Source organism: Grampus griseus (assembly GCF_964374135.1).
Source record: "Grampus griseus genome assembly, chromosome: 10".
Classification (NCBI taxonomy): domain Eukaryota; kingdom Metazoa; phylum Chordata; class Mammalia; order Artiodactyla; family Delphinidae; genus Grampus; species Grampus griseus.
The window spans coordinates 64,824,833-64,839,332 of record NC_139004.1 but is presented as its reverse complement, the minus strand read 5'-3'; the positions used below and the strand labels follow the sequence as shown (position 1 = coordinate 64,839,332).

At 51.1% G+C, this 14,500-nt stretch overlaps 1 protein-coding gene across 2 annotated transcripts in view; it reads left to right on the top strand.

Annotated features, from left to right (window-relative positions):
• PFKFB4 (6-phosphofructo-2-kinase/fructose-2,6-biphosphatase 4) overlaps positions 1–14,500 on the top strand; it is a gene marked incomplete at its 5' end in the record, with an annotated part of 38,831 nt that overhangs the window by 9,264 nt on the left and 15,067 nt on the right. For both annotated transcript variants that reach the window (XM_082664348.1, XM_082664347.1), the window contains 8 exons: positions 296–412; positions 572–668; positions 6,732–6,798; positions 9,445–9,519; positions 9,881–9,937; positions 10,353–10,474; positions 12,157–12,364; positions 12,975–13,121. In XM_082664348.1, the coding sequence (XP_082520474.1) occupies positions 296–412; positions 572–668; positions 6,732–6,798; positions 9,445–9,519; positions 9,881–9,937; positions 10,353–10,474; positions 12,157–12,364; positions 12,975–13,121 (890 nt within the window). The remainder of the gene's footprint in view (positions 1–295; positions 413–571; positions 669–6,731; positions 6,799–9,444; positions 9,520–9,880; positions 9,938–10,352; positions 10,475–12,156; positions 12,365–12,974; positions 13,122–14,500) is intronic.

The following is a 14,500-nucleotide window of genomic DNA, read 5'->3' as shown; positions in this document are numbered from 1 at the left end:
TCCCACCTGCCAGGGGAGCTCCCCCGCAGAGTTTAGCCAGGGCCGTGGCAGCTCCAGCTTTATATCTGATGGTGCACGTCAGGGTAAATGCTGGCGAGATCCCGCGGCGTCTCCCTGAGCACTGACAGGCCTGGGGAACTGGGCATGCCAGCGCTGGTTAGAGACCACGGTCTGGGGGTGCCCAGGGAGCTCTCTGCTGTCAGGAGCCTGGGAAGGCACATCTGATGCTGGGCCTGGAAGGAGGGGCCCACTGGGAGGGGTCCGGCCTCCTCAGACACTGCTCCTTGCCTTTCAGTTTGCATGACCAACTGCCCGACGCTCATTGTCATGGTGGGGCTGCCTGCCAGGGGCAAGACCTACATCTCTAAGAAGCTGACCCGCTACCTGAACTGGATTGGCGTGCCCACGCGGGGTGAGACTCAGCCTTGGCTTTCCAAGGGGCCTTTGGGACTTTGTGGGGGAGCGGGGAGGAGTGAGAAGGCTGAACTGCCACAGGGCCTGGGGGTGGGTCAAGGTCAGGGGTTGGGGAGGGATTCTGTTGTGTGAAAACTGAGCCTCTCCCTTCCCCCAGAATTCAACGTTGGCCAGTATCGCCGGGACATGGTCAAGACATACAAGTCTTTTGAGTTTTTCCTTCCAGACAATGAAGAGGGCCTGAAAATCAGGAAGTGAGTTTGTGTGTGTATGTGTGTTTGTTTATGAAGAAGGCCCTGGAACCCAGTTGCTAGTGATGACCAAGCTGTTCCTGAGACCTGGCCTTGCCCTACCCTGTGAGCTATAACAGGGCTGGTTTCTTGACCTCTCAGGATGTGGTGGGGGTGAGGATGTGCTGGGTTTGGGGACAAAGGGAGTGGGTATTTGGCCCCTTGGTGGCTCGCCCTCCCCTGCCCTGTGGGATATCTGTGGGAGGGGAGCGTGGAGCTTCAGGGAGATGGTGGAGGCTTAGCCAGGGCCCTCGGCTTACCCCAGGCCATCCATGGGGATGGGCTCTGATAGGGAGGGGAGCCCTAGGTGAAGCAGAGATGCAGGCCTCAGGGGTGCGGCAGAGTGGGAATGGGACTACCTCCTGACACCTTCTCGCAAAGCCAGAAGGATCAGACCCACAACTGGGGCGTTTCCTCCCTTGCCCCAGGATAAGCCTCCTACTGATATTTGGAGGCTGCTTGTCATGTTCTTGGCATGTGTTGGGTAGGCCTTGGCTTTCCTTTGAAGTTGCCTCAGTGTTGCTGGGTGACGAGATGGAAATTTGCATATGATACCCACTCTCCCTCTCCATTCAGACTTGAATTGATTGCTTTCTCCAGAAAAACTGAGCACCAGCTGTGGTCTGAGGAGCTATGCTATGCTGTACTCGGCAGGTGTCAACTGAGGGATCAGGAAGCTTCCTGCCCTTGTTCTGGGCCCAGCCGTTGTGGGAGGGCTTTGAGCAGACGTTCGCCCAGTTCTAGTGACCTTCCCAAATCAAGCCCCAGGCCGGAAGCCCCTGGTTATTGCCGTGGTTGACCAGCTCCCTCTCTGGCCACCAGGGGGCAGGAGTTCCCCATCGTGGGGCTTGGCCCTTCCGTGCCTCTGCTGTTGGGTCAATGGGGATGGGCGGGCTGCTGCACCAAGAAGGGAAGTGGAGTCTGACATTCAGGTCTCTGGGGCTGAACTGTGAATTGTGGGTAAAACTCAAGGGTGGGCCCTCTGTGATAACGACCCAGACAAAAGTGAGGGTACTGATATTTGAACCTCCTGTGTGCTGTGTGTGTGTGATGCCCATTGCCGCCCCCTGCCCACCAACTTAAAGATGAGGAAATTGAGGCTCAGCAGTCTCACACAAGATCCCAAGGAACTTCCCAGAGTCCAGACTTAAATCTAACCCCATGTACCACTGTCCTGTCCATCATTCCGGAAGTACTCAATTTGTAGATCAAAGGTTGCATCAAATGCAAATTCTGCAACAACCTCAAGCTGTGGGCACTCGTTAGCTGCTTTGATCTTCCCTACAGTGGGCTGTGGTGCCTCACTCTAGATGCTGAGACTGAGGTCAGGAAGTGGTGGTATTGTCTGGGATCCCTCAGGGTTTGATTTGAAGCCAGGCCTGTCTGAATCCAGAGTGTTTGTGGGGAGAAGAAGGAAGCTAGCCTTCCCAGAGCTCGCTGGTCATTCTGCTCAGACTGCCCATTGAAGGTAGGAACATTGGGATTAATTCTCATGGGGAAATCCAGACTCAGAAGAGGTAAGGAAGCTGGTCTAGGGTCACCCAGCTGGAACAGAGGCCCCAGCAGTAGAAGCTGGGGGCAGATTCACGTGTGCCTCTCTGTAGGCACACCCTCTGGCTGTTCCTAGAAAGTCTCCCTCGTGTATCCAAAGCCTGGGTCTGGCCCCTGGGCCATGGGTCCATTTCCCATTAACCAGCCCCAAATGTCCCACAGATAACTGGCAAAATAGAAAGATCAGACTTTTTAAAAATGGGAAACCTGGGAAGAGAAGCCTGCATTTCCCAGAGGCCCAGGTACGTACACATTGTTGAGCTTCCTAGAGCTACACAATGTGGAGGTCTGTCCCTAACACTGGGCACAGTGGAAGATCTAGAGGAGGGCATGTACAGCCATCTGTACACGTGCAGGTGTTCCCTCTTTATGTACACATGGGTAAGTGTGTAAATACACACCAGGCACCCTCATATATGTGCACACAGTCACATACTGCAGGAAGGTGTGTACACATACCGTATGTACACACGTGGGCGTTCACACACGTGCATATCCTCCTGACACCAACTGTGTCCAACAGTTCAATTCAGTTCAATTCTGACCCTGTCTACCTGCAGTTAGCATCAGTTCCCACAGGTTAAGGACTCAGTCCCTCAAGACTGACCCCACTTCACACACCAGTCACAAGTCTCGGCGGGGGGCACCCGTACTTCTAACTGGCTATAAATTGGGGGTTCCCACAACCCCCTCTTCAGCAGGTTACTGTTCCAGCTCACAGAGCTCAGGAACATACTTGAGTTGTGTTTACTGGTTTATTATAAAGGATACAACTCGGGAACAGCCAAGTGGAAGAGGTGCACAGGCAAGGAAGGGGGCAGTGCGGGGAGCTTCCAGCCGTCTCGGGGTCTGGCACCCTCCCAGCACCTCATCTCTTCAACCTGGAAGCTCTTCAACTCTCATTGTTCAATTCATCTTCAGCCCCCACCTCCCTTCCTGGAGGATGGTGGCAGGGCTGAATGTTCCAACCCTTTCATCACTTTCTGGTGATCAGCCCCATGCTGAGGCTGTACAGGTGCCCCAGCCTGAGTCGCTACATTAGCATCAACTCAGGTGTGATTGGAAGGGGCTCCTTGTGAATGACAAAAGTCACTCCTATCACTTAAGAAATTCCAAGGGTCTTAGGAGCTCTGCCAAGAACCCAGGACAAAGACCAAATGTATTTATCAAACCACATACAGCCTCTTGTATGTGCACAGCTGCACTTCCACAGGGGCCCAAGGAATGCTCACAGGTGCTCACTCACAGACTTACACATACACATATCCACCCATGCATGCACGTGTGTGCCCGTCCACACTCACACCCACACGTGTTCAGGCTCCCAGGCTGTTCCCCCAGCATCTCCACCTGGGCCCTGAGGTCCCTCCTACTTGTTGCAGCCTCAGCCAGAGCAGACCACAGAGATCTTAGCCCAGAACATGGGGCTCTAAATGTGGGTGGCAAGAAATGGCCCCAGCCATGCTGAAACTGTAGAAATGTGTCTCGGGGATGTGGGGGGCTCTGAGAAGCTCTGGTTCTTTATGTCTCGGTGCAGAAAGAATTCAGCGAGAGACAAAGTGTTAGATTTATTTATTAGAATAGGACACTTGTGAGGTTTACAAGTGGGTGGGCAGGAGGGCACTGTGCCCAGAACTTAGTAGGCTACAGTTCTATAATCAAAGGGAGAGTGAGGAGGGGGAGAAGACCACCTGCTTCCTCATCCTTGAGTAGACATCAAGTAGACATCAAGACATCAGCTCCTCCTCCACGTGGGGGTGGGGGGCGGAGTTTTCTTGTCCCTAGTGGTCAAACTGGGACTGTCATGGCGCAATGGAAACGAGCAAAAAGGTGGTAACGTATACTAAAACATGGTAAATCAGCTCAGGTTTCAGTATAATGTCACCCTTTCCTTATACTTTTGTTTTTAGTGAGCACAAAGGAGCATGTCCTAGGAATCATTAACTTACCACTGGGCAGGAGATGGGTTTCATTCCACCATTGTTTTATTGTCTGGGGGCATGTCTCATGCTTCTGTCGCATGGTTTTGTTGTTAAGCAAGCCTGCTTGGTTTTGTGGTTAAGCAAACCTGCTTTCTCGAGTGATCATTTTCTTATAGAGGTCTCCCATACTTTTTCCTTATGATCCCTTAGTGGGATTAACTAGTCACCTACTTTGTCCCTTTACTCTGTCCTTATCAATGCCAGCTTCCTGGACTTTCAGAATTCAGGTTTTTTGGCAGAAGAAAGCACTTTGGGGTCTTAATTGAAAGGCCTAATAGAGCACAGAAAGGTCACAAGGAAGCATAAGAGCAGAGCTCCTTCCAGTGACCTGGACTCAGCTCTGCCCCCAGTTTCCTCATGACCCCAGGAGTCTGGTCGGCCTCTGTTTCCATGCTTGGGCACACGGGCCTGGCTTGGCCTGGCTTGGCCTGGCACAGTCCTTTGATGCACTAGGGGTTTACACACAAAATCCCAAGATCAAACAAATGGGAGATCTAACTTTACTTTTACATCAAAAAAGTACAGGTAATAGTGTTTGGGAGGAAAAATTTTCCCTTCTTACTTTCTAGGTTCTTTGGTTGGTCTAATAATTAAATTGACATGACACAGATTAACAGGACAGAAAAAAAGTTTAATAGCATGTATACCTCCTACACACATGTGAGAGACCTGGGAAGCCCTCCCCTTAAATACCATCTTCAGCTGAAGAGAAAAGAAGATGTTGGGGGTGAGGAGTCAGGAGAATTTACCCGGAAAAGCTCAGTAAACGAGGGTAAGGTTGTTATGCAGATTTAAATCTATGCCTTCAGGGAATTCCCTGGCTGTGGACTTGGAGCTTCCACTGTCAGGGGGCCTGGGTTCAATCGCTGGGAACTAAGATTCTGCAAGACGTCTGGCGTGGCCTAAATCAATCAATCACTCAATCTGTGCCTTCAGGAGTGATAATAGTTTCTAGAGATAAAGATCATCTCCCTCCTCCTGGTACAGCGATGGAGACCCCCTTACAAATGGAGATTTCCCTTATACTTGTAAATGTCTCTCAAAAAAGGGTAACTTCTACTCATGTTTTCAGAGCTGCTCCCGTGTCTGCAGTGTCTTAAAAATAATCAGCCTAAAATAATCCTTATGCCAAAGAGACATATTTTGGGGTGGCAAATTCTGCTCCCCTGCATAGATAAAAAGTCAAAGTGATTTATCTATCTTCGGACCTTACAGGGGAAATGGATAAAGTCAGAAAGATCCTTATATGTGGCAATCCATTTTGCAGCAATAAACGGAAAGGCTGAGATGTCTGAGGACTGACAGCGTAGTCAGTGGTCAGTCATGGTGAGGGTTTTGCCCTTCCGGAGCACCTGTGGACCCGGGTGCGAGAGGCAGAGACACGGCACCGTCCTCCAGAAGGGATCATGTAGGGCGTTCTTGGTCCACTGAAAGAAAGGAACAGCCTAAAAGTTGAGACTTATGTTTTATTCAGTGAACAAAACTGAGGACTTAAGCCTAGAAGACAGCCTCTCAGATAACTGAGGGACTGCTCTGCAGAGGTAAGGTAGGTGCCATGTGTGGGCTCATTGAAATCATTCCTTTGATATGCACCTCAGCTCTCTGGGGCCAGTGTCCTGTTCTTTCCCATTCTGAGTCCCCTGAGGGGGCCCCTTTGGGGGTGGCTGCAGTGGCTGATAGCTTGATGGCTGCAACACCCTTTGTTTGCTGATACACCAGGTGGCATTCTTAGTCCACATCTCCCTTCTAGAAAGTAAAATTGAACATTAAGCTTAATGCTGCCTTGGGGGCCAGCAGTACTGTCTCTCCTTTCCCACCACCTGCACCGCCTGCCCTGCCCCCAACACACACACAAGGGAGTGTCTGGTTTTAGAAGTGCTTATTTTGATAGTCAGGGGAAATGCATGACACTTAGAAATCATGAATATGGCAAAATGGCAGGCTGGATTTGTACATGATGAGATGAAGAAGGAAAGTACAGAAAAGTGGCATTTCAAAAAGTATTCCTGTATGTATACCAAGGGGGAAAGGGGGTGGTGGGATGAATGGGGATATTGGGATTGACATATATACACTATTGATACTATGTATAAAATAGATAACTAATGAGAACCTACTGGTATAGCACAGGGAACTCTACTCAATGCTCTGTGGTGACCTAAATGAGAAGGAAATCCAAAAACAGGTGATATATGTATACGTATAGCTTATTCACTTTGCTGTGCAGTATAAACTAACACAATGTTGTAAAGCAACTATACCCCAATTAAAAAAAAAAAAAAAAGTTCCTGATGGCCAGAAACACATAGCCTTCCACCTACAGGAGCAGGGTTACCAAACACTGAAAATCTTCCCAAGGAAAGAGAAACCTTGAGAAGAGAGAAGGGGCCCCAGGGGCTGCCCCATCTCCTATCTGGCATAGGATATATCCCTGACCTACTGCCCTGCAGCAACAAGTCAGGTGCTTGGCTGACCTGTGTTTTCTTTTCTGAAGGCAGTGTGCCCTGGCAGCCCTCCGAGATGTTCGGCGGTTCCTTAGTGAGGAGGGGGGGCATGTGGCGGTGAGTATAACACCCTGGTGGTATCTGGGAGTGACATATGGGAGCCCACATACTTCTACCCCTTTACTTATCAGGCATCTGGAGGGGAAGGCAGGGTGTCTGTGGCCCTAGATACCCCTGGGTGCCAGCTCCTGGGAAGAAGTCTGCAGCTGCTGTGCTGGAAGAAGCCAGAGGCCAGATGTGGGCCAGGAATTTCCCTCTGGGCTTGTGGTTGTGTTTGACCCTGCTGGACTTCCCTCTGAATACTCACATTCTTGGCCACTCCACAAGTTAGAGGTGTCATGTTACCTAAGTCTTTAGCAAATGTGATTTCTCCTGGTGTGGAGAGCATCCAGCCCAACATTTGGTGGCTATTCCAGGAATCAGTTGAATGCTGAGTAAGGGACTTCCCCCTCTGTGTTGGACCCTCCAGTCAGATGGACAGGTGGGACAAGGCTGAGCAAGGGTGTCTGCAGGAAAGGGCCCTACCCCAACCCTATGTAGTCAAACACGGGCTATTTTTTCCTTCCTTTTTCCTTTCGAAGGCATGCATCCTGGAGCTCTGTCCCCCAGCCCCATCTAGATCAGTTGCCCTCTAGGTCTGTCTGTGGCACAGCTGTCACCCTGGGAATTTCCTTCTCTTCCCTCCTGAGTTGAATGCCCTGCTCTTGGATCCCATGTCTTGCTTTTCCTTGCTTTACTGACTTGTTTTGTTGGAGCACATCCTCTAATAGCTTTCTGAGAAAGGTACTTGGGAAGTAGATTTTGTGAGACCTTGCATGTGTAGAAATGTCTTTTCTTTATCCTCACATTTGATGGATGGGTGGAAAGAACGTTTCCTTTAGAATTTTCATGACATTGCTCCATTGTATTATGGCTTCTAGAATGGCTGTGGGAAAGTCTGATGTCATTCTGATTTGCTGATCCTCCTTAAAAGTTTTTTTTCCCTAGGGAATTCCCCGGCAGTCCCAGTGGTTAGGACTTCATGCTCTTTCTGCTGAGGGCCTAGGTTCAATTCCTGGTCAGGGAACTAAGATCCCACAAGCTGCACGTTGCGGGCAAAAAGAAGTTAAAAAAAAAAAAAAGAAAGACAAGGGCTTCCCTGGTGGCGCAGTGGTTGAGAGTCCGCCTGCCGATGCAGGGGGACACGGGTTTGTGCCCTGGTCCGGGAAGATCCCACATGTCGCCGAGCGGCTGGGCCCCTGAGCCATGGCCGCTGAGCCTGTGCGTCCGGAGCCTGTGCTCCGCAACGGGAGAGGCCACAACAGTGAGAGGCCCGCGTACCGCAAAAAAAAAAAAAGAAAAGTTTTATTTCCTAGAGGAAACTGGGGGCTTCTCATGCCCCTTCCTCTGGGGAAGCTTTTAGGGGTCTTCAAGGTGATGTGCTTTATGGTGGGTCTTCTCCACAATGCTGGGTCCTTGGGGGGACCCTTTCCATCAGGAAACTCTTCTCCAGCAGCTCAGAGAAATGTCATATATTTTACTTTGTTAAACCACCCCCGCCACTTTCTCACAACTGAGTCCCCACTCCCCTCCCATCTTCTTCTTTTTTTTTTAAAATGAATTTATTTATTTTTTATTTATTTTTGGCTGCGTTGGGTCTTCATTGCTGCACATGGGCCTTCTCTAGTTGTGGCGAGCGGGGGCTACTCTTCATTTTGGTGCGCATGCTTCTCATTGTGGTGGCTTCTCTTGTTGTGGAGCACGGGCTCTAAGCTTGCAGGCTTCAGTAGTTGTGGCTCTCAGGGTCTAGAGCGCAGGCTCAGTAGTTGTGGCTCGCAGGGTCTAGAGCGCAGGCTCAGTAGTTGTGGTGCACAGGCTTAGTTGCTCCGCGGCATGTGTGATCTTCCCGGACCAGGGATCGAACCCGTGTCCCCTGCATTGGCAGGCAGATTCTTAACCACTGCACCACCATGGAAGTCCCTCCCTGTCCTCATTTCTTGAAATTCCTTTTATTCTGTTTGATTTAGTCTTTGTTTTTCATGTTAGAGGTTTTGCTGGAGCATCCAGTGAGCCCTGGTCAAATGCCCTTTGTAAAAAGTTACGCTCTAAAAGCTGCTTGGGTGGGCTGTCCCTGAGTGCTGGGCAGGCCCCGGGGGGGGGGTCACAGCCTGCCTGGAGGAGGCAAGGAGGGGGCCTGGGGCTCCACTTGCACCACCAGCCAGTCCTCCCGTTTCTTCTGCACGCTTGTCCCTTTTTTCAGAGATGCCTGTGCCCTGTTCCTGACTACCGTGGTTCTGCACAAGCAGGTGTGCTCTGGTTGGTGTAGGTTTGTGTTTGGTTTTCTCTGTTTCTCTGAGCCAGTTACCATGTGTCTATCTTAAAAAACTGTGTTGACATTTCCCATCTCCTCTCCTCTCCTGTTCCCATTTTACTGGGGTGACAGGATGGAGTGGAAGTAAACGTGGGTTTAGTTCTACAAGTTTAACTAGTTTCACTGGAAGTCTTGTGAGTGAGTGCCTGCTGCCCTGCTTCCAGCTTCCTTGGGGTGCTCCCCAAGGAAGAGGAGGACCAGCCCAGCCATTGCAGGTCTGAAGGAGACTGGCCAGGCGGATGGCCAAACGGCAACTGGTCCTGATGAGAAATCCAGTCCCTGTGCTACAGCTGTCGGGTGGCCTCCCACCCTCTCCAGGACCAGAGGCTGAGTTAACCCCATTTTGGTCCTAGGTTTTTGATGCAACAAATACCACCCGAGAACGGAGAGCGACCATCTTTAATTTTGGGGAACAGAATGGCTACAAGGTGAGGCCTCCTTGGCTTACCTCCTTGGTTGGGCTGTGGCACGTTCGGGCCCTCTGGGGCCACTTTCTCGGCCTCCTGAGGCCCACTGGCCTCAGGCAGGTGGGCTCCTGAGTGGATTTGGGATATTGATTTTCTCTCCACCTGGAGTTATCTTTCTGAGGAAGTGGGGGTCTTGGTGGGAGAGTCCTTCATAGGGCGGCACCTGCTTTGGGTCTGTGCTCCTTGACCTGACCCCACCCCCTGAAGAAGGGCCTCTGGGCAGCATGGCCCTCAGTGGGTAGGGAGCTCCAGGCAGCCAGGCTCAGGGCCCTAAATGTGTCTCTGGTTCCTTCCCTCCTGCCCACCCTGGTCTTTGCTGCAGACCTTTTTCGTTGAGTCCATCTGTGTGGATCCTGAGGTCATAGCTGCCAACATCGTGGTGAGTGGTGCATCTGACCTTGTGGGAGCAGTAATACAGCCAAGATGGCCTGTGACAGTGAGGTCCATCTCCAGGTTAGGCTGGTGCCTGGGCCGACCTTAACTTGGTCTTCTTGAACATTGTGGGTAGGGGGGAAGGCGGTAGATCTCTGGGTCAGGTGGGGACTGCCCACCCGATCGCAGTCCCTCATCCCCCAAAGATGAGGGACTGCGGTCACAGGATGTTCAGTAATACTCTCTTAGCACTGGTATGGGAGCTGGGACCAGGGAGCCACTGGGCTCTTCCTAATGGGACCAGTGCCCCTGGGAGGCCAATCCTCCTGCCCAGCCTCCCCCCAACCCAGCATCCTCCTTGGTCTCCGACCTGCTTGGCCTCTGGCCCTGATGTGTCCTTGCTCTGTGCCTGACCCCGGCAGCAAGTGAAACTGGGCAGCCCTGACTATGTCAACCACGACAGCGATGAGGCCACGGAGGATTTCATGAGGCGCATCGAGTGCTATGAGAATTCATATGAGTCGCTGGACGAGGACCTGGACAGGTGAGGCAGGGCAGCACTGTGTCCTTGGCTGCGGTGGGTGGTAGGTGGGGTCCACTCGGCTGCCTCCTGTGGCTCCTCAAGGTGGTGGCTGAGGGACCACCTCCGCGGGCAGAGATGGTCTGTCCTTTTTTGTTTCTTTCCTCGGGGTGGAAATCATGGCCCAGGGGTGACTTGCAGAACCGTAGCTGCTTTATCTGGAGCTCTGTGAGTCACAGTTTTCTGCTATTTCATCAGAAAATCAAGCCTGTTTTCTATTCAGAGGGTCTTCCCACAAGGCTTTTGCAAACAGTACACGCTCTTCTTTCAGTGGGTGGTCTGTATTTTGAGAAGGGGAAGGGGTGCCCAGACCCTGCCTACTAACAGCTAGCAGTAACCAGTGCTTGTGAGCCCCGCCCGCCTCCCTCTGGAACAGGTATCTGTGGGACTGAGTGCTGGGTGGGGACAGCAGCCAGCCACCGGCAAGCTCTTTCCGTAAAGGCTCAGGTGGTAGATATTTTAGGCTTTGGGGGCATACAGTCTCTGTTGCAGCTACTTAACTTTGCCATTTAGTACTAAAGGAACATAGATGATACGTAAATAAATAAGCATGATTGTGTTCCCATAAAACTGTATTTACAAAACCAGACTGAGTTTGACTTGCTGGCCATAGTTTGCCAACTCCTGTATTATAGCAGAAATGGGGGCAGTGGTTAAGTAAATAACACTTAAGTAATTAAGTTAACGCTTAAGTTAACTTTAATAACTGAATAAAGTATTACACAGTCCTTATAAATCATGCTGAAGAGACATGGGAAAGTGTATGTTATGTAGCATTAAGTGAAAAGGGTGGAAATATGAACTTGTACTTGGGTTGTTTATAATTACGTATGAATATATAGTTACGAACGAAAGAAGTCAAGTGACTGCTGGGGGGATGTTTTCTGGGATGTTTGAGGGACAGTCCCTCAGCGATGCTGGCGCTGATCCGGTGCTGCTGCCCCGGCCTCTGTGGTTCTCCTGGTCTCCCCCCAGCATGGCATTGCTCCTTGTGGCTCTGTTCTCCACGCTGCAGGGCTGCACTGGTCCAAAGCAGGGAAAGCGGTGGAGTTGGGCTTATTGGCTGCTGCCACCAGCACCATCCTCCTGTGCTTCTTGTCTCGTCCACCTGCTGCCTGGTGTGGGACATGGCAACCACTCGGCACACACACATGACCCGGGCTGGGTTCTTGGGGGAGGGTTCGCTGGGGGAAGGAAAGGCCAGGCCCATGGATGGCTGACCAGGAAGACTGGAGGGGAAGCGCGTTTGCCAACTACTCCCAGGTCAATCCTGGAAAAACTGTCTCTTGTTCACCTTACAGATAGTACGTTGAGAGCTCATAGGTAGGCAAGAGGGGCCCGGGGGACATAGAGCAGCGATGAAGGTCCCGATGTGGTAGGACTGACCCCTCGCTTTGAATGTCACCTTTTGGGAGCATGATGAGTGTGGAGCACCTCTCACGGGGTTTGTCTGTATGTCATGCGTGTCGTGTTGCTCCCACCTCACCCCCATCACTCGCGTACCAGCTGGCAGTCCTGTGTGTTGTGGTCTCAAGCCTGGTGGGGTCAGAGATGCAAGGCTCTGAGGATGGTTCCTGGAGCTGGCAGGGCGTGGCCTCAAGGACCCCGGTCACACTCACAGGCTTCTCTCTACCCTCTCTGGAAAGGGATCTGTCCTACATCAAGATCATGGACGTGGGGCAGAGCTACATCGTGAACCGCGTGGCTGACCACATCCAGAGCCGCATTGTGTATTACCTCATGAACATCCACGTGACGCCCCGCTCCATCTACCTCTGCCGGCACGGGGAAAGCGAGCTCAACCTCAAGGGCCGGATTGGCGGGGACCCAGGACTGTCCGCCCGGGGCAGGGAGGTCAGCGTGTGTGTGTGTGTGTGTGTGTGTGTGTGTGTGTGTGTGTGTCTGTGTGTGTGTGTGTGTGTGTGTGTCTGTGTGTCTGTGTGTGTGTGTGTTTATTTCTGTGTGCACGTGTGTGTGCTGGTGCTGGACTCCAGCTAACATGCAATCCAGGTGGATGACCTCATTCAGTCTGGAATGTTCCCATTCTATAGGGAAGGTCACCCGGCAGATGCCTGAATCTCTGGCTTGCACGCGAGCTCTCACCAGCTGGTTCCCTTTCCCTGGAGAGGCATGCCATTCTGGGAGTGAGCTGAGTCCCTACAGTGCAGCTGATGCTGTGCCACAGTCCAGGGGAGATACTGAAACCTCAGTGGGAAGGTCATACAGCCTAGGGCACATGGTTGGGGGGTGAGCACTGGCAGGGGACCTGATGACCCACAGCTGGAACTACACTGAGGATCTCGGAAGAATGCACAGGGACAGCACTTGTGGGTGTGGGTGTCGGTGTCATCGAGAGTTAGTTCGTGTTTTTTACCAAAACTGTTTTCTCTAAGCCTGGGCCCCATGGACCCTTTGAGGGCAGCCCAGGACCTGTGCATCTGAATTTGCTTGTGATGTGTTTCAGTTTGCCAGGAGTCTGGCCCAGTTCATCAGGGATCAGAACATCAAGGACCTAAAGGTTTGGACAAGCCAGATGAAGAGGACAATCCAGACGGCTGAGGCCCTGGGTGTGCCTTATGAGCAGTGGAAAGTTCTCAACGAGATTGATGCGGTAATCACCATCTCTTCCCTCCCCTGCCCAGCTCTGGGCACAGCTGCACTCACCCAGGGTGACAATGTTGAAGGGGGTCAGGGAGAGCTTTCTCTTTAACATTTCATTATTGTTTAGGGTTCTGATTCATCCCTCCCTCCTTCCCTGCCTCCCTCCTTCCCTTCTTTTGTATATAACTATCTAGGTGTACAAAGTGATGATTTGATGTATGTATGTATTGTGAAATAATTATCACAATAAGTTTAGTTAACATCCATCACCACATGGTTACAAATTTTAGTTTTCTTGTGATGAGAACTTTCAAGACATACTCTCTTAGCAATTTTCAAATATATGATACATATTGTTAATTATAATCACCATGCTGTACAATACATCCCCAGGGCTTATTTATCTTATAACTGGAAGTTTATACCTTTTGACCCTCTTCAGCCATTTTGCCTACCAGCTGGCTTGTCATGCTTTTAGCTGCCACTTTCAAATCAACAAAACCTCAAAGGGAAAAATGATGCCATATACCAGGTTCACCTCCTTGGACTTCCCTTCACTTCAGGATCTTGGCCCCTCAGGTCTTCTCTGCCTTGTGGCTCTAGGGTGATATCAAACAGATTTATTTATTTATTTCGGTTTGGCTTTTCTAGTAGCTCTCAGTGGAGTGTTAGTCTAAAGCAAGCTAGTCTACCATTGCCTGATATGGAAGTCTCGAGATCAGATTTGAATCCTACAAAGATCACCCCAACTGATAGAATTGTTTTGTTGGGATGAGGTGGGGGGACAAGCCGGAGAAGGGAGACTAGTTAGAGGTCCTTGCAATGGCCTGGTGAGGTGATGACATCTGACTTGGGTGGCGGCAGTGAAATAGGAGTAGATGGACTTGAGGGATGTTTCTTCATTTATTTATCACGTATTTATGTGAGGCTACTCTGTGCTAGGAACTGGGCCAGGTGCTGGGGACCAAGATCCTAATGAAAGGATAGAGGCTGTTGATGCCCAGCCAGGGGTCTAAAAAGGATCTAGGATGGCTCCAGATTTCCAGCCACTGGGAAGGGTTCTGGGGCAAGGAAGGTGATGAGCTCAGCTGAGGGCAGGAACTAATCTATTTTGTTCACCACATCGTAAGTGCTCAGTAAATATGTAGTGAATGAAAGGAAGACGTTCCTGGGAGATGTTCAAGAGCAGGTACCCAGGAGCCAATCCGATCTCCAAAGAGAGGTGGGGCTTGGGCATCCCCGCCACAGACATGGTGCTTGAAACTGTGGAATGGATCAGGTGGCTGAGGGAGGCAAAGTAGGACCCAGGACAGAACCCAGGGGAACCCTGGCATTTAAGGGGCTGTGGAGGAAGCTATGGACAGGTGTCTGGTGAGGTGGAAGGGAAAC